Below are 22,564 nucleotides of genomic sequence, written 5' to 3'. Positions count from 1 at the left end.
AACAGGAAAGTTCCTAAAAGTGGCCAGTTGATTCAATTGCAAATTAATATTCTGCAGCTGGATGGTTGCCTGGCAACCTTGAGAGTCAGGTTCCCATCACTCCCAAGGCCATCTGACTTCAGCCCCCTTCTCCCTGCCCTGACCACAGTTGTCTGAGGCTGCCTCCTGCTCTTTTCTCCTTTCCTGTATCACTGGAGAGTGTGCCCTGGCAAGCTCAGCCCCTCAACCATGGCTCTTCATCCTAGACCCTCCTGTCTGCTCTGAGACCTAATGCCTTCGCTTTACATTCATTCATTCATTCATTCATTCACTCATTTATATCTAAGTGCCCACTTTGTGTCAGGTACTGTGCTGACCCTGGGAACACAATGTTGATCAGGACAGTCTTTGTTCCTTTTCTCTTGGGGAGAGACAGTGCGATGATGAGCTTAGGGTACCATGGATGGTTGGGGGAGGGAGGCAGTACGTGGGGAAGGCTTCTCTTTCACCCCAGTTCTTGCAGTTCTCTTAAATGCAAGCTTTCCAGTGTCTATAACACATTTTCACCTCCCGCTTCCCCTAATAATGGTGATTAAAATTTAGAGAGTCCTTCTAGGGCCAGGCCTTAATGCTAAGCACTTTACAGGTGTATGTCTTTTTTTAGATTTTATTTATTTATTTGAGACAGAAAGAGAAAAAGTGCAGGGGGCAGGGAGAGGACTAGGGGGAGAGAGAGAAGCAAACTCTCTGATGAGCAGGGAGCCCAACTCAGGGCTCTATCTCAAGATCCTGAGGTCAAGACCAGAATTAAAGGCAGATGCTTAACCGACAGGGCCACCCAGGCCCCCGGGCATTATGTCTTGGAGTCCTCACCACAACCCCACAAGGAAGGTAATGCTATTGCCACTAGTTTAGTTGAGGAAATTGGTGAAGCAATGAAGCAGTTCACCATGAGCTTTGAGCATCCCTGAGTCTTCTTGCTGAGTATGCCAAAAGGGTAAGGTCACAGTCACTCTTTACTCGGACCGTTTCTCAGGGTTGTGTTTGCAGGGAGTGACCTTGAGGGATGAGGTCATGTCTCCCTCAGGGACACAGAGCAGCCTTGCTTACTACTTCCTACAGAAGCAGTAGAGTCCCAGGCTCCATGTTCTTGGCTGCCTCCCAACTATGGCCCGTGTAGACTCTGTGTGGGTCCCCAAGGAACTTGAGGGGATTGATGCAAAGTATACTGCTATCTGGGTTGCGAGTAATAAAGTTATTTATCTCTGATCCAGGGGTCTTGTGTCTTCTGCTCACATTGGTGAAAGAGTAATAGGATAGTTTATCCGCTTGTGAATAGGGTAAAGTCGGATCCCAGACTCAACTCAGTGACTAGCCCAGGACACAGAGTCCATCAGACAGATAGTTGAGGCTAGAACCTAGACAGTCGGATTCTGTAAGCATTAAATAAAAGCCTTTCCTTGCTGCTTTCCTGCTTCCTTTACAATGAGTCTTCTGTTCCCTGTGTTCTGTAACCTGTTGAGCCAGTGAGTGGGGTTAGTTGGAATAGCAGACTTGGGCCAGGGAAATGGGGGAGGTTCTGGTAGCTGATTTTACCTGTAACCTTACTTGGCTATTGTGAAGAGCTGTTTCAGGGAAGGGAGAAGGGGTGGTGCATTTCTTTAGGCCTTATTACTGAAGTTCTTTCTGCTTTTATAAACCCACCTAATTCCAAACTCTCCCTGGCAGAGGGCAAGGACATTTCTATTCACCAACCCAAAGTGATACTTCCATGTAGTAAGGGCAAAATCCCTGTTCATAATTTGCCCACCCAGCCAGCTTTGACATGACACAATTAAAAAAATATATAAGGGGCACCGGGGTGGCTCAGGTGGTTAAGCATCTGCCTTCAGTTCTGGTTGTGATGGGCCCCCCCACCCCACATTGGCAGGCTCCCTGCTCAGCAGGGGTCTGCTTGTCTCCCTGCCCGTTCCCCTGCTCATTCTCTGTCTCACTCTTAAATGAATAAATAAAATCTTAAAAAAATACACATATAAGATCTATTTGTTGAGATACAGTGTACATATCACACCATTCACTTTTTTTTCCCCACACCTTCACTCTTTTAAAGTACTCAAGCCAGTGGCTTTCAGCACATCCACAAAGGCACAACCACGACCTTTATCTAGTTTCAGAATATTTTCATCCCCCAAAAGGAAAAACCCCAAATCCATTTGCAGTCACTCCTCATTCCTCCTCTCCCCCATCCCTCCCACCCCTCACCCCAAGGAAGGACTAGGAAATGAGAAAGAGGTTTGCGAGTAAGAGTAACTGCCCGGAGAGCTGGTAACACAGAGATCACATTAAGAGAAACTCCTTCCTCATTGACTGTTTGAAATTTAAAGCTGCTCTCTCAAATAGCACGCAAAAAGGAAACCAAAAACCACAGAGTACAAGAACATCACAGCCGCGACAATTCTTTTTCTTTTTTTAAGATTTTATTTCTTTATTCATGACACGCACACACACACACACACACACACACAGAGAGAGAGAGAGAGAGAGAGAGAGAAGCAAAGACACAGGCAGTGGGAGAAGCAGGCTCCATGCAGGGAGCCTGATGTGGGACTCGATCCCGGGACTCCAGGACCACGCCCTGGGCCAAAGGAAGGCGCTAAACCACTGAGCCACCAAGGGATCCCCTCTTTTGTCTTTTTTTAAAAGATTTTATTTCTTTATTCATGAGAAACACACAGAGAGAGGCAGAGACACAGGCAGAGAGAGAAGCAGGCTCCATGCAGGGAGCCCGATGTGGGACTCTATCCTGGGTCTCCAGGGTCATGACCTGAGCTGAAAATGCTCAATCACTGAGCCACCCAGGCATCCCTACAGCCATGAGAATTCTGAGATGGGAGAATATGGTCAAAATCAAACAAAGATAGATTGTAGACTTGTCCAGGTCGTCTCTGTCACAGGCTGAGTGTGGCCCCTTGTGCAAGCACGGCTGAAGTAATTTAGGTGTTTGCACACTGGTTGGGTTGGCATCTGACTCCCCGGCTAGAGCAGAGACTCCTGGAGAAAGGTGTGCTTTGACTTGGTCGTTGCTGAACCCGCACACCTGTCAGTGCCTGTACCGAGTCCTCCATAAATGTGAATGAATGAGTGAACACAGCAAAGAGTTGGCAGTGGGCTCTGGGCTGGAAAGAGAAGTTGAGGCTGGAATCAGGGTGTTTGGATCATGCACATTAAGGCATAATCAGTCATGACCCAGGATGAGGCCACCAGGGGAGAGACACCGGAGGCCGAGACTGTCTTAATCCCTTTGGAACTCCTACATTTGGAGAGTGGAGGACTGGAAGGTCTGAGTAGGTGGAGAGGGTGCCTCGCAGGAGACCTTATCAGAGAAGCAAAGAGGGCTGGTGTACAGTGCCCAATGCTGCAGGAAACAATTGTAGGAGACGAGGAGATTCAAGGCCCTGTCCGTCTTCCCCTACTGGGCTGTCATGTCTATATGGGCAGGGATCCCTGTTTAGTGCTATATCCCCAGAGCCTCAAAGGGTGGCTGGCACATTTGAAATGCCAAATAAATGTTTACTGAATGAATGAATGGCTAACGCTATGAGAAGTTTAAAATTAGCAGGGTTATCTTCTGTAACATCATGATTTGCTCTCCTTGCCTTACATTTCTACTTGGTAGAGCAGGAGGGAAAGGATGAATTAAATCAGTGGTTCTCAAGAGGGGGATGTAGTTCTGCCTCCCAGGGGCATTTGATGATGTCTGGAGATAATTTTGGTTGTTGGCCGTGTGTGGGAAGGAGTGTCATCATCAAGTAGTGGGTGGAGGTCCGCCATGCTGCTAAACATCCTGTGATACACAGGTCAGCCCCTTCCTCCCCAAAATAATGATCTGGGCCCAAATATTAATAGCGCTGAGTTAAATGAAGCCCCAGGTTACACGAACCCCCTGGGAATTGTCATGAGCCTGTGGAGCTCTTTGTGAACCTGTCCACATGAACGTCTTCTGTTCTGCCTCTAGTAGCAAAGCAACTGACCTCTGCCTCAGCAAGTCTTGGCTTTTTTTGGACTCAAATTCTTTTCCCTGTCATATCAATAATCTAGAGGACCAAGCTGGGAACTTTAGATCTTTTTCATCATATGCCAGGTAGCTGCCCAGCATTTTAAGTAAAAAATAATTTGAGGTTGGTAAATTACAATAGGTTCCTTTAAAGTCCAATTTATAATCTATAATAATTGTACCATTCAAAGACAACTTTAGACTTTCCCCACTATAAAAGTGACAAAACACTATTTAGATTTAATTAGAAGAAAAAGCAGGGCAGCCCCCGTGGCGCAGTGGTTTAGCGCCGCCTGAAGTCCAGGGCGTGATCCTGGAGACCCGGGATCGAGTCCCATGTCGGGCTCCCTGCATGGAGCCTGCTTCTCCCTCTGCCTGTGTCTCTGCCTCACTCTCTGTGTGTCTCTATGAAAAAAAAAAAAAATCTTAGAAGAAAAAGCATGACTTCAAACAAATTAAAAAAGGATATTGCATTGTGTTTGGTTCTGAGAACAAATGTAAATTAAAATGCAGGTTTCAAGAAGGTAGTGAAGCAGACATCGGAGGGCCCCTTCAAGGGCATCCTGGGCTACACTGAGGACCAGCTTGTCTCCTGAGACTTCAACAGTGACACTCACTCTTTCACCTTTGACGTCGGGGCTGGCATTGCCCTCAATGACCGCTTCGTCAAGTTCATTTCCTGGTATGACAATGAATTCAGCTACAGCAACTGGGTAGTGGACCTCATGGTCCACATGGCCTCCAAGGAGTAAGAGCCTCCTGGACCACCAGCTCCAGCAAGAACAAGAGGAAGAGAGAGGCCCTTAGCTGCTGGGGAGTCCCTGCCCCAACTTAATCCCCCAACATACTGAGAATCTACTGACCTCCAATTTACATCCCAGACCCCGAGGAAGGGGAGGGGCTTGGGGACCCCTACCTTGTTATGTACCATCAATAAAGTATACTGTACCCGCCCACAAAATATAAAAAAAATAAAATGCAGATTTCATTATGTACTTTAAAAAATCTAATGTTCAGTGGGATCCTTATATTTGTTACAGCTTTTGTATTATTCTTCCTATCGGGCGATAGAAGAGTTTCAGGCCACTCACAGCCAAGCAAACTGCAAATGGCACTTGAGAGATGGAGGCTGTCTTCAGTTCCAGTGAAAGAGAAGTCAAATTAGATCTAGCCATCACTGTATTTTCTCCTTCAGGGTTGTTTTTAACATCCTGGAGACCTCTTAATCAGATGGATGGGCCCTGAATGTCTGGTGGGCTTCGATGGGGGTGAATGATCATTATCTCTCATGGGCCACCCCCAGTGGTTCTATCCTGAGGCCCTGGGGGCTAAGCTTGGTACTACTGAAGGGTTCCCCAGTTGATCCCCATGACAGCCAGGTTTCTGCACCTCTTAGTGTAATGAAATCAGGCCATATTCAGCTCAAAACTGTTGCTTTCCACACTTTGACTGTTATTGTGTATTTTAAATGCACATCTAAAATGATAATGGAGGGATGCCTGGGTGGCTCAGCAGCTTGGTGCCTGCCTTTGGCCCGAGGCGTAATCCTGGGGTCCCGGGATCGAGTCCGGGATCGGGCTCCCTTCGTGAAGCCTGCTTCTTTTTCCCTCTGTCTCTCTCTCTTTCTGTGTCTCTCATGAATAAATAAATAAAATCTTAAAAAAAAAAGACCATAATAGATAATGTACTTATAAAAATTAAAAAGCCATGGGATGCCTGGCTGGCTCAGTGGGTGGAGTATGTGACTCTTGATCTCGGGGTTGTGAGTTCAAGTCCCATGTTGGGTGTAGAGATTACTTAGAAATAATGTGTTAAAAAACAAAAGTCATAATGTTACTTTTTTTTTTTTAACCAGCTTGCAGACCACAGTAGGAAGTCTGCTAATCTTAAGGTTCAAACTGGTGCTTCTTAAGCTTTGTTAAATGCAGATTGTTAAAATGAGGATGGATGGGTTCAGGAGGTCTGAGGTAGGGCTTGAAATTCTGTCCATCTGATGAGCTCCCAGGGGATGCTGAGCAGCGTGAGTCTGTAGTTCTGTTTCCAGGGTGGACCAGGGAACCTAGGTGGTAGGTCACATCTCTCTGTATTGACTTTGTCCTTGGGCTTGTTTTCTACGGTTCCACAGAAATGGAGAATCAATGACTTGACACACACGGAATGACGGTCGTGTTTATGCTCCATGTTAACATTTTCAACCTCTGTGTTCCCTGGGCTTCCTGTTTTTGGCCAATTGTCCATTCTGGGTATAAATTGACCATAAAGGACTAAGATTAAAGACCATTTAAACTGTGCAACGGCCCAGGCTGCTGAGGCTGGGTGGTGGCTGTCGGAAGTGGCTGGGGAGTGAGTGAGTCATAGACGGGCATCTGAGGCTACGGAGTCCGCTTGCTGCGTGTGTGCCTTCTGCCCAACACACATTCGGTTTTGGAGCTGTTTAGAAATATCTTTAAATAGTTATTAATTTGCCAAGTGGCTATTGGAATAAGCACATTGCTGCTTGCAATGCTGTGCCTGGAAAAACTTTGTTAATCCTGGGTCTTTGTAAGCCTGGGGAGGAAACCACAGACCCGTGATTCTTAGCAGGTTTGGGTAGTGGGCTCTTTTAAGAATCTGATAAAAGCTGTGGACAGTCTTGCATGAAAATGCCCACGTGCACTTTATGCACAAAATCCCAGAGGTTGATTTCTCAGATGCTGGTAACCAAGTTCTGATCCTTGGGCCCCCTCTTTTCAAACCATCATATCATTTTTAAAGATTTTATTTATTAATAAGAGACACAGAGAAACAGGCAGAGACACAGGCAGAAAAAGAAGCAGGCTTCCTGCAGGGAGCCAGATACAGGACTTAATCCCAGGACCCCAGAATCACAACCTGAGCCAAACGCACATGCTCAACCACGGAGCCACCCAGGCATCCCTCAAACCATCTTAAATACTTCTGATTGCTTTCCCTGTAGCTCAGCTCTGGTAATGCTCTCCTCCTGCTGTTTCCTCAACAGCTCCCCATAAGCCACAGCAGTGTTTCCCTAGTGTGGTTTGTGGCCCCCCCATAAGAATTGGTTGATGCCAATTGGAAAGGCAGGTTCTTGAGCCCCACATCAGAACCTCTGGATCGTCTCTGGTTCTAGAGGCCAGACCATTTCCTGGAGCCTCATGGGCCAGGCATTCTACCTCAGAGGCTTTGTTGTACTTCTTATCAAGTGAATAAAATGCACCCACAGGCCAAACAGACATTTTCTGTAGTATTTTGGAAAGATATATACATTTTACATATCTGAGTTTTGTTAAAAACAATACTGGTCTTGGGGCGCCCAGGTGGCTCAGTTCATTAAGCATCTCTTTTTGTTTTTTTAATTTTCATTTATTTATGATAGGTACACAGTGAGAGAGAGAGGCAAAAACACAGGCAGAGGGAGAAGCAGGCTCCATGCACCGGGAGCCTGACGTGGGATTCGATCCCGGATCTCCAGGATCGCGCCCTGGGCCAAAGGCAGGCGCCAAACCACTGCGCCATCCAGGGATCCCAAGCATCTGACTCTTGATCTCAGGTCAGGACTTGAGCTCAGGGTTTTGAGTTCAAGTCTCCCATTGGGCTCCATGCTGGGCATGGAGCCTACTAAAGAATTATTATTCTAGGGGGAGCCTGGGTGGCTCAGCAGATTAAGGCTACCTTCAGCCCAGGTCCTGATCCTGGAGACCCAGGATTGAGTCCCACATCAGGCTCCCTGCATGGAGCCTGCTTCTCCCTCTGCCTCTCTCTCTCATGAATAAATAAAATCTTAAAAAAAATTATTCTTAGAACACCTGGGTGGCTCAGTGGTTGAGCGTCTGCCTTCAGCTCAGGGCATGATCTTGGGGTCTGGGGATCAAGTCCCACATTGGGCTTCTCGCAGGGAGCCTGCTTCTTCCTCTATGTCTTTGCCTGCCTGTCTCTCATGAACAAATCTTTTTTTTTTTTTTTTTTTTTTTTTTTTTTTTTAATTTTTATTTATTTATGAGATAGTCACAGAGAGAGAGAGAGAGAGAGAGAGAGGCGGAGACATAGGCAGAGGGAGAAGCAGGCTCCATGTACCGGGAGCCCGATGTGGGATTCGATCCCGGGTCTCCAGGATCGCGCCCTGGGCCAAAGGCAGGCGCCAAACCGCTGCGCCACCCGGGGATCCCTTTTTTTTTTTTTTTTTTTTTTTTTTTAAATGAACAAATCTTTAAAAAAATTTTCTCTAGAAATTTTTATTACACTCACATATAGAATTATACTGCAGTGATATCCAGTGTTACCTCTTGCAGTGTTAAACACTCATTTTGAGTTTTGTGGTCAAACTTCAGAGATGATCAGTTTCTTACATTATCTAGACATTTTTGTAGGCCCTTGAGAAGCACGTGGGATTGTTCAGCTACCACCCAGTGGAGCTATCTCTTGGGTGGGGCCCAGCATCTGAATTTATTTTTTTCAGAATCTGAATTTTTAATGAACTTCCCAAGAACAGTGCATTTTATGAATATGAATTAGGAGGATTTAAGATAGTCCAAGTGAAGAAATGGCCAAACTCCACACTATCTGCTAATTCTGATAGAATGGGTACATCCTGAAAAACTAGACTAGTCAGGGAGTTCTTGATTTCAAAGTCTCGTGTGAACAATAAACTGTGTTTTGACACTTATGCCACACGGGGGGGAAGCACCCAGGCTGGTAAACAAGGAAGTGGGTCAATTCCCTGACTAGTTGGTAGCATGTTCCCAAATATACCAAGTTTCTTGTCCTGTTCCTAGGTAAACTTGGAGTAGGCTTTAAAGCAGTGTTGGGGGATTCCCGTGCAGTTTTAGCTGACCAGTATTCATCTTGCTAACACAATTTTTTTTTGGAGATTTTATTTCAGAGATAGAGCATGATCTACATGCTAGGGAAATTTTGATTAATGGCGCCAGGAACAGACTTCCACATACTGTCTTTTGTCAAGGGATGGCCTCGACATTTAAGCTTTAAATGTCACTAAAGTTCGTTAGACTATTAACACTTTAGTCACTAAAGTTCGTTATACTAGATCTCCATACCTATTTCCTGGAAAAGGCCCTTTTGTATGCTTCCTGGGGATCTGAGGATTAGATCAAGTCCCACATCACATCTGTCCCTTTATTAGAGCCTTAAGGCAAGAGCCTGTCACTGAGGGGACTTGAGGGTTTCCAACCAAACTGCTCTTATCAGCTCACAAATATACTATCCACTGCCCATTTCTGTGGTTCCTTCATACATGCGAGACTGATTATACATAAAATACAATCTGCAAGTCAGGTGTTTCTGAAAACAAGTTTTATTTAAATAAGGGTTTAAATACATTACATAACATTAAAACTGAAGGAAGAAATAAACCAAAAACCAGTCTGTTACTTCACATGGCATTGGGCAGCTGTTGCTATTAAGTTGCAAGCTCTACAGCTAGCTACATGACGGATACATCAGTTTTAAGTTTGTTCCCTTGTCAAAAGTTTAACTCAGAAGATTGGCCTCACATTCTGGTGTTTGGACATCAATTAGCTAGGATATGTCTGGTCAAAAAGACCTTGGTGGCAAGTCAGATGTCCTATCACACCTCACTATAGGGAAGGTGGCCACTCTAAGCTCTGCCCACCGGGTCCGTTGGAGACACCAGGGATCTTTCTTTGACTACCAATGACTCCCTGTAGCAGCACAGCTGCTGGTGCTGTCTTACCCCATCCTGGCCTCTCAGCTTCACCGTGGGCTGTTCAGGTGACATTCTCTTAGGGTGGGGAACTCTGAAGAGGGAGAACCGAGGAGCTTCTGGCCAGACATAGCCGTCTGTGATCTTGGGGCTCTGGGCTGGACCGAAACATCACGTGACTGCTTGGTTTCAGGCGGGACACTGCCAGGCGCCTATTGCTTGACCTCTGTTTAAATGAGGGACTTCAAGACTAGACAGCATGGCTCTTTTCAGTTTATTGCATGAAGGAGTTACACTAGTCCAAGTTAAAAGCAGACCCCAAATGGTTACATTATACAAGCTGTGAGGTTTTTAAACTTGTGACAAGGGACAGAAGGGAAATTCTACTCATTGCAAGGAAATCCTCACTTAAGCTTCAGTGAGCCAAAAGCACTTAAAACCCATGAACCTTCAGCTGGTCGTCCTTAGCCAGTCCAATCTGCAAAGAGAAAAAGAACAAAGTTATAATAGGGATGTAAAGAGAGCTCAAGTCCCCATGTCTCATGGCAGCAACTTCGTTGGCTTGCTTCTACACCGAGCAAGGCAAGTCCAACAGCCAAGACACATTTCAATCACTATGAGCACAGTGGTTCTTAACTCAGGCTATGCACTTAGGGATCAATGACAGAATAGGATTTTAGCACTTGGGACAGCCAGCCACATGTCCTGTTTTATTTAGTATCTATGTGCAATTTTAAATCGCATCTTTAAAGCAGATGCATGCACAGGGCACTGGCTGGCTCAGTTGGTAGAGCATGCAAATCTTCATCTTGGGGTTGTTGAGTTTGAACCCCACACCTTGCAATTAAGTAGAGATCACTTAAAAAAAAAAATTAAAAGTCTCAGGAAAAAAGATCAATGTAAAGTTTTTTAAGGCAGACAGTTTGTTTTGCTTAGCCTTACAAAACAAGCCTCCATGTCTCCAGAAAAGCTTGAAAGGACTAGGCAGGATCTGACAGTAGCCAGGCCAGACACACACATAGATTATTAAAAGTGACTCAACTCACCTCTACCAGGAACTGGCATATGTTCTTGCGCTGGTCACCCTGTAGCTGAATTACTTCTCCATATTCTGGATGCTCAATTACAGTACCATTGCAGGCAAATTTCTGCAAGCACCAACAAAGCAAACAAATTAGGCCAAGCAACAGCCCCAGTGCACTAATAATCCCAAATGAGAAGCATTAGAAGTTAGCACCCCCGATTCCAGCAGGTTAAATGTAATTTTCTCCTACAATCTCATTTAAGGCCTACCTTCTTAAACGCCTTCACTAGTTTCTTTTTATCGTAATCATCAGCGATCCCTTGGACAGTAGTAAGGGTCTTCCTGCCGTTTCTCTGTTGAATTCTTATATGGATATAATCCTCAGTGCCAGCAGGAAGCAGATCATCACCCTTACTTGCATCAGCAAAGGGGTCTGGGAAGAAAGATCAAGCTCGGTTACGGGTACTGGGGCTCCGGCGCCACTGCCCGCCCCAACTCCTCCATGGATCTTCCAGCGTGCGCGGAAACAAATACTGAAACCGTCAGGGCTTAGCTCAACGTCAGATCTGTCCTTGCTGGCTGTCCACGAACGGGTCAGTCCGGGACGGCAAGCTTCCCCAGCGCCCGGGAAAGCCTGGGCCTCCTGCCCCAGGTCCGCCCTCGGAAAGCGATCACGTGCTGGGGGAGCCTGGGCTGGCAGGCAGCGCCCCACCCGGCTGATGCAACAGGCCGGAACCCGAGCTCCAAGGCGGGGCCAAGCTTCCCACCCCATTGGCAAGAGCGTTTGTCACTTAGGGCTGGCGCCGCCTCTCACTCCCGGCTCCGCGACAACGGCGGTGACGTAACGGACGTGACGCACGGCTGGCGGGAGGGGGCGGGTGTGGCCCAAGGCGGCCCGGGAGCCATTAGTAAATGCGCCACCCGAGACGCCAGGCCCGCCCAAGGGCTGCCTCCCTGGCCCGCTCCTTCCGGTCGCGCTTTAAGGGCCGATCCCGGGGCCCGCCCCGCTTCGTGCGAGTCCGGGTACCTGCCCCCTCCACCTAAGTTCACGGAAGCCGGGGACACCTGGCAGGTTCCCGGGCCCCGTCTCCGGGTCCAGGGCACTTCGCCGCCCCACCCAGGCCTTTCTCCCCGCGGGACCCTTCCGCAGCTCACCGAAAGAGTGGAGGTTCTGGATAGCGGACATACGATACGATTCCTTTTCCTCGGTGGAAACGGCCTGCGGAAGGCGGCGGCGGGAGAAGGCGGGCGGGGGGGACGGAGCGTCGGGAAGCGAGGGGGCTCGAGGGGGAGGCTGCTGAGTCCTCGGCGGCGGCTCAGTGACTGGGGCGGAGGGGCGGCGCCAGTATTCACTTATATAGCCGCCCCTGTGACGCCAGCGCGCTGCCCTCACGTCCCGGCCCCACCCCCGACGTCGTGGCCCACGCGCCCCGGCGCCGCCGTTTCCGATTGGTCCGGGGGCGGGGACGCGGGACGGCGCTTGCGCAGGAGCTCTGGGCTGCGGGAGGACGTCCTCTCGATTCTGGGAGAGGTGGAAGGGGGAGGGAAGGGCTGGTCGGCCTAGGCGCCTGCGCAGTGCGGGAGGAGGGTGTTAGGGTCGCGCAGGGAGCCGGCGGAGCTTCAGGGAGCTCCTCGCGTCGTGTGTTCTCCGGCGCGTTTCACCTCCGTAACCCTGTGGCAGCCCCACCTGCTTGGAAGAGAGCGTTTTCGTGGAATAGATCGGCACTTCTTCAATGGGATTTAGATGCTGAACCTCCTAAACGTGACAAATTCCCACTATCTCATACCCGGTTACCTGCTCCTCTTTATGGATTTAGGGCAGCGCTTTTATTTAATCGACACAATAATATGATCTAAACCTTAACATCATTATTTAATTTACTATTAGATGAATCTAATCTTTTTTTTTTTTAAAGACTTTATTTATTCACGAGAGAGGCAGAGAGGCAGAGACCTAGGCAGGGGGAGAAGGAGGCTCCTCGCAGGGAGCCCAATGCGGGACTGGATCTCGGGACCCCAGGACCACGCCCTGAGCCGAAGGCAGCCGCTCGACGGCTGAGCCGCCCAGGCACCCCTAGATAAATCTAATCTAAAAATAGATTCATCTACTTTAAATATATCATTTATATAATCTGAGAAATGCCCAGCTCCTTAGCATGGATTCAAGGGACAGCCAGGCTGGTTCTGGGGTCCAAGAAGAATTCAGGCACCTGAACAGTGTCTATGTGTCCTCCAAATCGTGTGGGGTAGAGCCTTCCCACAGTCAACCTTACTTGCTCTTTCAGTATGTAAATTGAAATGTTCTCAGTTGTGGGGGTGAATTGAGTGGATTTAGACTCCAAAGGCCTCCAGGGACCAGGCAGGTAAGATAAAGGAGTGCAGACAGCCAAGTGTGATGCAACGCGGTGTGGAGGGGGCCAGGGTGAGAACTAGAGGCGGTGGCAGCCACTCACCTCCAGCCCATTGTGCTAGATCTTTTTTCCAGACAACTTGGACATTCGGATTTTTATGTAAAAGCTCTTGATTTTTGAATATTGCCAGTAAATTGAAATTTTGGAAAACACCATGCAAGGCAAACAAAAGTGTGGATTGGCCCCATGGACTGCCTGATTATGTCCCTTGGCAGTCAGGGTCACTGGCCTCCTGGAATCTAGTGGGAGAGACAGATAATAAACAAATCTGGCAGATTGTGATAGGGGCCAAGAAGAATAAACAGGGCAATGTGAGACCCAGCTGCCCGAGAATGGGAAAGAGCCCATTGTGGGGCAGAGTTGAGAGCCTACCAGATGAGGAACTCTAATGGAAGGAAAAGCTAGGTGTACTTGATAGTTTGTTTTGATTGCATCTTTGATAACTAAACTTTTGATTAACAATTTGGTTTCCGGGATCCCTGGGTGGCGCAGCGGTTTGGCGCCTGCCTTTGGCCCAGGGCGCATGATCCTGGAGACCCGGTATCGAATCCCATGTCGGGCTCCCAGTGCATGGAGCCTGCTTCTCCCTCTGCCTCTCTCTCTCTGTGTGACTATCATAAAACAAACAAACAAACAAACAAACAAAAAACAATTTGGTTTCCGGGCCGCCTGGGTGGCTCAGTGGGTGAGCGTCTACCTTTGCCTCAGGGTGTGATCCTGGATTCCCGGGTTGGGGATCAAGTTCCTCATCCGGTTCCCTGCATGGAGCCTGCTTCTCCTCCCTCTGCCTGTGTCTCTGCCTCTCGTTTTGTGTCTCTCATGAATAAATCTTTACAAAACAAAAACAATTTGGTTTCCTTGATACCAGGAAGGAGGGACCCATAACTAGAAGTCATGGGCATCTCAATCCGACATCTATCCCAACCTGTACTCCACCTGGGAACCTCTACCCTCATAGAGGTGGCTGTGCTTGAGAACGGTTTGAGGAGAGAGAGTGTGAGTGCGTCAGAGCTAGCCTTTCCAGTATGCACACATATTTTGTTATGCAAAATTTTAAATTAGCGATGTGGTCTAGCTTATCAATCTTTCCTTTTAGGAAAAGATTCTTTCTGCGCAATTTTAAAGAAATGCTTTCTCTGCTTTGAGTTTATAAAGATACTCTTATTGTTGTTATTGTTTGTTTCAATAGCTTTAATTTTGGGATGCCTGGGTGGCTCAGTGGTTGAGCATCTGCCTTTGGCTCAGGGCGTGATCCTGGAGTCCTGGGATCAAGTCCCACATCAGGCTCGAGCAAGGAGTCTGCTTCTCCCTCTGCCTATGTCTCTGCCTTTTCTCTGTGTCTCTCATGAGTAAATAAATAAAATCTTTTTAAAAAAGCTTTATTTTTATTAGTTGTTATTATTTTTTAAGATTTTATTTATTTATTTGACAGCACAGGAAGGCAGAGTGGCAGGCAGAGAGAAAAGGAGAAGTAGTCTCCCTGCTGAGCAGAGAGCCCAATGTAGGGCTCGATCCCAGGACCCCAGGATCATGACCTGAGCTGAAGGCAGCTGCTTAACTGACTGAGCCACCTAAGCGCCCCATTATTATTATTTTTAAAATATTTTATTTTTTTATTTGAGACAGAGTGAGCATATGCAGAGAGAGGCAGAGGGGGATGGAGAAAGAATCTGAAGCAGATTCCACACTGAGTGTGGAGTTTGATGCAGGGTTCGATCCCATGACCCTGAGATCTTGACCTGAGCAAAAACCAAGAGGCAGTGGCTTAACTGATTAAGCCACCCAGATACCCCTATTTTATTATTTAGAGAGAGAGAGAGAGAACAAGTGGGGGAGGGTACAGAGGGAGAGAGAATCTTCAACAGGCTCTATCCCCAGTGTGGGGCTTGATCTCAAGACTCTGAGATCATGACCTGAACCAAAATCAAGAGTCAGACACTTAACCAGTCGAGCCACCAAGGCAAACACACTGTTGTTTGCTTTGAAAGCTTTAAAGCTTTACTGTTACCTTCTTTAAAAAAATTGTTTTTAAAGATTTATAATTTATTTACTTGAGAGAGAGGGAGAATGTGAGAGAGAGAGAGCATGAAGGTGCGGAGGCACACACAGAGAGGGAGGAGCAGACTCCCTGCTAAGTGGGAGCCCGACAATGTGGGGCTCAATCCAGGGATCATGACTTGAGCCAAAGGCAGACCCTTAATCAACAGAGCCACCCAGGGGCCCCTGCTTTTACCTTTTACATCTTTAAGCCACCTGGAATTTATTTGTGTGTATGCTGTGAAACAGGGATCTAATGGATAGCCACTTTATTGAAGTGTATGTGTACACCATGTATTTATTGAAGAATGTATAAGCCGTGGTTCTAGTTGTGTGTGGGTTTGTTTTGGAGTCTCTATTCCGTTGCACTGGTTTGTTTATCCCAAAGCCACACACCCTTAACCCAAAGTCTCATTGTCTAATAGGATGAACCCCTCCATTTTGTTCTTCTTCAAAATGATCTTGGCTCTTGGTCCTAGCTCCTCTGTGGGCCTTGTGGCCTATTACCACATTCCACACATCCCAGTTCTATGAAGCATCCTGAATTTTCCCATCTCAGGGTGTTTGTACCAAGGCTCTCCCTTTGCTTGGAATGTTCTTCTGTCTTTTGTGTGATGTCTCCCACTCATCTGTCAGGACTCAGCTGAGATTATCAGTTCTTTTGAGAAGGTTGTGTTTGGAGCCCATTCTGTGCCCCCAGCTCCTCTATTTTGGCATTTATCACATTTCATTTGTCTTGCCTGTTCCTTGAACTGGCTACATAATTTGCTGCACCCGGTACAAAATCAAAACATGTGTCCCTTTGTTCAAAAATGGTTAAGAATTTCCAGACAGGGACAGCGGACTATTAAACCAAACACATGGTGCTTCCAAGCATGAGGCCCCACGTGACTGTGCAGGTTGCATGCCCTTGAATCTGGCTCTGCCCCTTCCCTTATTTGTCTCCTGCTGGGCTGTGAGCTCAAAGAGCAGGGTGCACGCCTATCCTCTATAGTGTACGTGCGATTCCTGGCACACAGTGGGTGCCCAATACTTGTTGAATGAGCACATGGACATACACTGCAGGTGCTCAGTTACATGGAATGTCTGATCCCTGACTTCAGGCTGTCACCTCTGCTACTGTATTAGAGAGTCCTGGGGTGGAGGATTGAGGAAAATAATTATTTTGAGAGGTCCGACTCTGGGCTCCAAGGGAAGCTTCTAGATCTGGCCTCCTGGCTCAGGGCAGGGAGGATAGCCCTAGGTAAGCCACATCCCCCAGCTTCTCTTGCAGGGACCCAGCACCCACTGCCAGACCTGACCTCAGTGCCCTGTAAACAGTTATCACCACAAACACACATAGGCTTTGCCGTGGGCAGGATGCAGTTCAGAGGGCAGGCCTGGAGCCAGCAGTCAGGGTGGCAGGAGACCTAGTTCTTTTTTTTTTTTTTTTTTTTTTGAGAACTCAGGGTGTGTTTTTTTGAGAAGGCTGTGTTTGGAGCCCATTCTGTGCCCCCACCTCCTCTATGTGTGTGTGTGTGTGTGTGTGTGTGTGTGTGTGTGTGTCTGCAAGAGTCCACAGTCCAGGTTGGAGGTTGTCCCAGCCCCAGGAGCTTGTGGAATGATGATGGGGGCAGGGCAAATTTGTCTGAAAGTGACATCTGTGTCTACTGTTAACATTGGCTTATTTGTGATTGTGCCCCCACTTCTGAGGTCCTGGCCTGGCAGCCAGGGGCTGGCTGCAGCACGTAGGCTCTGGAGTACCTGAACCTAAGTATCACGGCCACCTCTTCCTGCCAGGAGGACTCAGTCTTCATCCTTTTATCTGTACAAAGGGAGCATGATGTCTTTTTCTTGCCCTCTCTCTCTCTTTTTAAAAGATATATTTATTTATTTGAGAGAGAGAATAGAGACAGAGAGAGGGAGAAAGAAGGAGTGGGACTAGTGACAGAAGGAGAAGCAGGGGGCCCTCAGGACCCTGGGATCATGACCTGAGCTGAAGGCAGATGCCTAACCAACTGAGCCACCCAAGTGCCCCTCTTACCCTCTCGTTTGAGAGGATTTTATTTTTATTTATTATTATTATTTTTAATAATAAATTTATTTTTTATTGGTGTTCAATTTGCCAACATACAGAATAACACCCAGTGCTCATCCCATCAAGTGCCCCCCTCAGTGCCCGCCACCCAGTCACCCCCACCCCCTTTTGAGAGGATTTTAAGAGGAGAATAGAATATCTGTGATGGAATAAAAATGTAGGGTTATTAAGTCACTGCAAAGTTTATGCCAGGTTCCCGGAGGTGAAAGGGGAGAGAGAGAGAGAGCCCCTGAGAGCATCAGGAGACAGGAACAAATCTCTCAGAATGGGGATGGGATAGAGGTGGGTGCTTCTACATGGTGATCTCCATAGGCCGTGTGGCAAGGGCATGGCTGTGTGGGACCCCACCCCCCAAGACCCTCAGCCTCAAGAATTCCCCATGGCCCCAAACTTGGCATGGAAACAGCAGAATCTCCTGTCAGGAATGAGTCATATCCTCTGGGGAAATAGGTGTCTTCTTGATAACTAGGGCAGATGGATGATCTGGACCAAGGGGACTTCCTGTAGCTCTGGCACTACAGGAAACACTGTGACCTAGAGAGAATCCTGGGGCATGTAGAGCCCTTGCCACATCCAAGATCGGTTTTCTGGGCAGCTGGTGGGATGTTAACTGGCATGAGATTTAACTTGATTTAAAGAAAGTCAAATAAATGCAGTATTTCTTGCATTCCTTATTTGGGAGCCACCACCTACTCATGAAAATGGCTGGAATGGTGTCCCCCCCACTCCTCCCCAGTAAATGAAGTCTGCTATTGTTACCACTTGGGAAAGGAGGGAGAGCTGGGCTTGCTGCGGCTCTGGCCCAGATTGCATGTGATTGCTGTAAGATGTGCATGCTAGGAGTAGGCTGGGGTTCTGTGGACAATGTAGCTCCCCCCGCCCCTCCCCCCTTGCCCTCAAGGGTGCTGACTGGGAAGAGACACGAGGGATACTAATGGGGTGCTGGAAATGATCTCCCTTTTGATCCAGGTGGTAAACATGCATGGAGCTGGACCCTTAGAGCTAACATGCTTTTGTATGTCAGGTCTGCTTTACTCCTCTCCAACCCGCTCCCCCAACCCAGCCCCTGGCAGGGCCACCTGGGTGACCAAACTGCAGATGCGGTTGCTGCTGGTGGGAAGGATAAAGAGCAGCCTGGGCTTGTGGAGGGAGCGAAGGACCTGGCACCTGTCCTCAAAGAGCTGACAGCTCAGAATGGGAGAAGTGCCAGGTGCAGGTGCACAGAGGCGCCCTGCATTCTGATGGGGCACTGGAGTAGGAGTCCCCTACTGGGGTGGGGGTGAGCCAGGGTGGACAATCCAGACCAAGGGAAGAGCAGTAGATGTGCTGTAATGGAAATCAGCTCAAACCTGGCTTCCACCAAGACCACAGCTCCTCCAACCTCCTCCTATTTTATTTTTATTATTTTAAAGCTAATATGATACACAAAGGCCGTTTCCAGAAAGGCCTCTGTGTTTACCGAGCAGCAAGTCTGCAGCAAGTCTCCTCAAGTCGTTCCCATGGGCTTGGAGAGCTCTCTGGTCAACTGGGAGAGAGCCGGTGGTTTGTACTGAGGATCCAGGGGGAAACAGAGAGACGGCTGACAGAGCACAGCTGGGTGTCCCCACCCCTTCATGCCACTTGCCCCTTTTTCAGCCACACCCAGCTCTGTACCCTGCCCCCAGCACCCAGCTCTTCTCAGTGTGTCACCTGGAGGTGCCTGGGCCACTTTGGGTGGCCTCTGCTCTCCCCTGCACCCACCCACCTTCCCCAAATTAAATCCAACTCACAAAGGGCCACAGCAGCCATGGGCCACATGTGGCTCAGGAGCCCTGGAAATGGGGCTAGTCTGAACACAGATGTGCTAGAAGTATAAAACACATGGGGAATTAAATTTTTTTTAAAAAATTTAAATGTAATTAATTAACATATAGTATATTATTAGTTTCAGAGGTAGAATTTAGTGATTCATCAATTGCATACAACACCCAGTGCTTATCATCTCACGTGCCCTTCTTTTTTTTTTAATATTTATTTATTTATTCATGCGAGACAAAGAGAGAGAGGCAGAGGCACAGGCAGAGGGAGAAGCAGACTCCTCGCAGGGAGCCCGATGTGGGACTCGATCCAGGATCCTGGGATCACACCCTGAGCTGAAGACAGACGCTCAACCACTGAGCCACCCAGGCATCCCTCATGTGCCCTTCTTAATGCCCATCACCCAGTTACCCTGTCCCCCCCCGCCACTTCCCCTCCAACAACTCTCTGTTTCCTATAGTTAAGAGTCTATTATGGTTTGTCTCCCTCTCCATTTTCGTCTTATTTTATTTTTCCTTCCCCTTCCCCTATGATCCTCTCTTGTAACCTAAATTCCACATATGGGAGAAATCATATGATATTTGTCTTTCTTTGACTTATTTCACATAGCATAATACCCTCTAGTTCCATCCACGTCTTTGCGAATGGCAAGATTTCTCTTTTTTTGATGGCTATATATAACCATTGTATGTATATACCACATCTTCTTTATCCATCCATTCATCTGTAGTTGGACATCTGGGCTTTTTCAATATTTTGGCTATTGTGGACATTGCTGCTGTGAACGTTGGGGTGCATATGTCCCTTCAGATCACTATGTTTGTGTCCTTTGGATAAATACCTAGTAGTGCAATCGCTGGGTCATAGGGTAGCTCTATTTTTAACTTTTTGAGGAAGCTCCATACAGTTTTCCAGAGTGACTACACCAGTTTGCATTCCCGCCAAGTTTGTATTCCCAGCTTACATCCTGCACACACAGAGTTTTGAAGGCTTAGCATGAAAAAACAATTGTAAAATAGCTCAGTGATTTTTTATCTCAACTCTTTATTGAAATAAAAATATTCTGGATGTATTGGATTATATAAAATATATTATTAAAATTAATTTCGCCTCTCTTTTTAGTTTTTAGAAAATGTGGCTTCTAGGACATTTACAGTTATATAGATGGCATGCACTATAATTCCACTGGGCGGTGCTGCTCTAGATAATTCCAGGCGGAAGAAAGGGTCCACGACCCAGCACACGCAAACCCATCCTCATACACATGACTCACCACAGCCTTCTCCTCACCAACATCAACTTTATTTCTGTCTCCTACTCCCTCCTCCAGCCTCTCTGGTTCCTTTTGCCATGACCTTGCAAACTGCTCTCTGCTCGGTGGTGGTCATGTACTACTGAGGCTAACCAGGGGTGTCCAGAGATCTTTCCTCTCCCTGAGGGGCTTATGAGCCTTCACCACCCAAGCTAAGTCTCTTCCTGGGTGGAGGGAGAGTTCTACCATCAAGAAGGTGATGTCCTTCCCTTTCTCACTCGCCTAGCCCAAGCAGACCCTCCAATTGGCTAGTGTCCAAATGCTGCCACCTGGGAATGTCCCAGGGTGGTAGGGTCGCTGACCTCAACTTTTGCCCCCCAAACTCAGCAATTGTGCTCTGTACCTATAGAGCGGACTCTTCCAGAGAGGAATTAAAACAATTTTTTCAATTGAGTACCCACTACATTCTGAGCGCTGTGTTGAGTATCTCCCACTCACGTCCCATGGAATCCTGACAAAGTAGATGTTTTTGTCTTCTGCAGGTAAGGTGCCTGGGTTTGGGCAAGGACACAGGCTGGGGTGGCCACAGTCTTCCTGCTGGGCTGCATGGCTACCCAGAGGGGTTCGGGTCCCAGGAGGAACCTCTGGCTCGCTTCTGACCTTGTAAGGGTGGTAGCTGTTCCCTTGATGGAGCCGGCACCTGGGAGTGCACCCCAGTTCTCTGCCAGAGCTGGTGGGTGTGACTACACGTTTGAGGAGTAAGTCTGGGTGACCAGTGATACTGAGGACAGGCAGCCATTGCAGCACACAGACTAAGATTTTTTAAAAAAATGGCTAATTTTGTTCTCTAAACAATGGCTGAGCTCCCACTCTGACCAGCACTGAGGTGGTGAATTCCTGAAGTGTCAGGGAGATTGACAGAGATCACTTGTGGTTCAGAGAGGAGTGGGTGTTGTGGAAACAGAGATGTGTGTGTGAGTATACGGATGTGGGGGTGGTGTGAATACATGGGGGTGAACACCCATATGCATGCCGCATGTGTGTGAGCGCCCATGTGCACACGTTTGCATATCTGAGCCAGCGGGAGCATGTATATGTGTGTGTGGTCCTTTCTTCCTTCCCAGATGCTCCGGGGGATCTGAGAGCTTCCTGGGGACAGGCAGGCCCAGGGGACGGACCTCAGTCCCTACAGGGAGGCTTTGCTGGCATGATCGGGGTTTTGAGTCAAGGGACTATTTGAGATGCTGTCCTGCTACCTGACTGCTCTGTGTCCTCAGGCAACTTACATAATCTCTCTGAGCCTGTCTTTTCCTGTATGTGTATCAGGAAAAACCCCACTGGACTTATTAACTATAACTCCCAGCTCACCTTCTAAGGTGAGTGGCTTATCTAAGGACAGTGGCTCCAGATAGAAGGTGTCCTGAGGGCCTTCCTCGTCAGATGGGGGAGGCTGTATGCCGCTAAGGTGCTGGGCAGAGGATGGAGACCCCAGGGAAGACTTGAGTGGATGAGGAAGTGCAGCCAGAGATGCTGGGGGCAATGGAGTGCACTTCTGGAGGAGAGGCTGGCAGAGACGACAGCTCTCTGGGGACCTTGTCTGGGAGGCCTGGTGCACTGTGTTCTACTTGCCCCATCCACATTACTCCTGCAGAATCTTTAATAAACTATCCATTACTCTCTGGTGCTTTTGCAGACAGGATTTTCTCTTGGGGACAGAGTGTGGTTTTGGGTTCCGCTTGAACACTGGCCTAGGCTGTGTGTGGGGGAAAGCGTGACACCTTGGTTAGATTACAGGGAGTTCATGCCTCATTGCAGAGCCTCTGTTTATTACCTACTTCCAAGTGCCTGACATTAAGCACTTTATATTTATTGTCTCCTTGAATCCTCCTGACACCCAGCAACCAGAAGGAGCTATTCCCTTTTACAGATGAGGGAGGATACTGAAGTTTAGAATGGTGGCATTGTTTTTGCAAGATCACAGCTAGTAAGTTGCAGGGCTGGCTTCAGGCCCAGCCTGTAACTTTGACTGCGAAGGTGCTCCCACCCTGGAGGGCTATCTGTGCTGGCTCGCTCCCCTCTGCCCGCCCCCAAGGCTGGCTTCCCCTTCTAGATCTGGGAGGAGGCACCCCTGCCCAGGGTGGGGTGGCCTGGCCCAGCCTTGAGTGAACTCACTTCCTTCTTTCAGTACCTCTATGTTTTATTTTATTAAAAAATAATGATTATATTTCCCTTGTTGTAAAATACTATAGTATTGAT

The 22,564-nt window shown here is 47.9% G+C and overlaps 1 protein-coding gene across 1 annotated transcript; it reads right to left on the bottom strand.

Annotated features, from left to right (window-relative positions):
- Window positions 1-9,323: 9,323 nt before the first annotated feature.
- EIF1 (eukaryotic translation initiation factor 1) lies at window positions 9,324-12,076 on the bottom strand. Its single transcript, XM_077853189.1, has 4 exons — window positions 11,890-12,076; window positions 11,004-11,167; window positions 10,757-10,858; window positions 9,324-10,188 (listed from the first exon to the last, which is right to left on the bottom strand). Exons 1-4 carry the CDS (start codon window positions 11,918-11,920, stop codon window positions 10,144-10,146), a joined length of 342 nt encoding a protein of 113 aa, XP_077709315.1. The 5' UTR covers window positions 11,921-12,076; the 3' UTR covers window positions 9,324-10,143.
- Window positions 12,077-22,564: the final 10,488 nt, after the last annotated feature.

The sequence above is a fragment of the Canis aureus genome, chromosome 16 (assembly GCF_053574225.1).
Source record: "Canis aureus isolate CA01 chromosome 16, VMU_Caureus_v.1.0, whole genome shotgun sequence".
Classification (NCBI taxonomy): domain Eukaryota; kingdom Metazoa; phylum Chordata; class Mammalia; order Carnivora; family Canidae; genus Canis; species Canis aureus.
The sequence above is the reverse complement of the archived record's forward strand: the minus strand, read 5'-3'. Positions and strand labels throughout refer to the sequence as shown.

Bases quoted from the DNA above. Each gene is read 5' to 3' on its own strand.
- EIF1 (XM_077853189.1), bottom strand. From the start codon at position 11,920: ATGTCCGCTATCCAGAACCTCCACTCTTTCG. The intron at 11,168-11,889 runs GTGAGCTGCGGA...CTTTCTTCCCAG, and splicing joins CCAGAACCTCCACTCTTTCG to ACCCCTTTGCTGATGCAAGT. The intron at 10,859-11,003 runs GTAGGCCTTAAA...TGGTGCTTGCAG, and splicing joins TAGTGAAGGCGTTTAAGAAG to AAATTTGCCTGCAATGGTAC.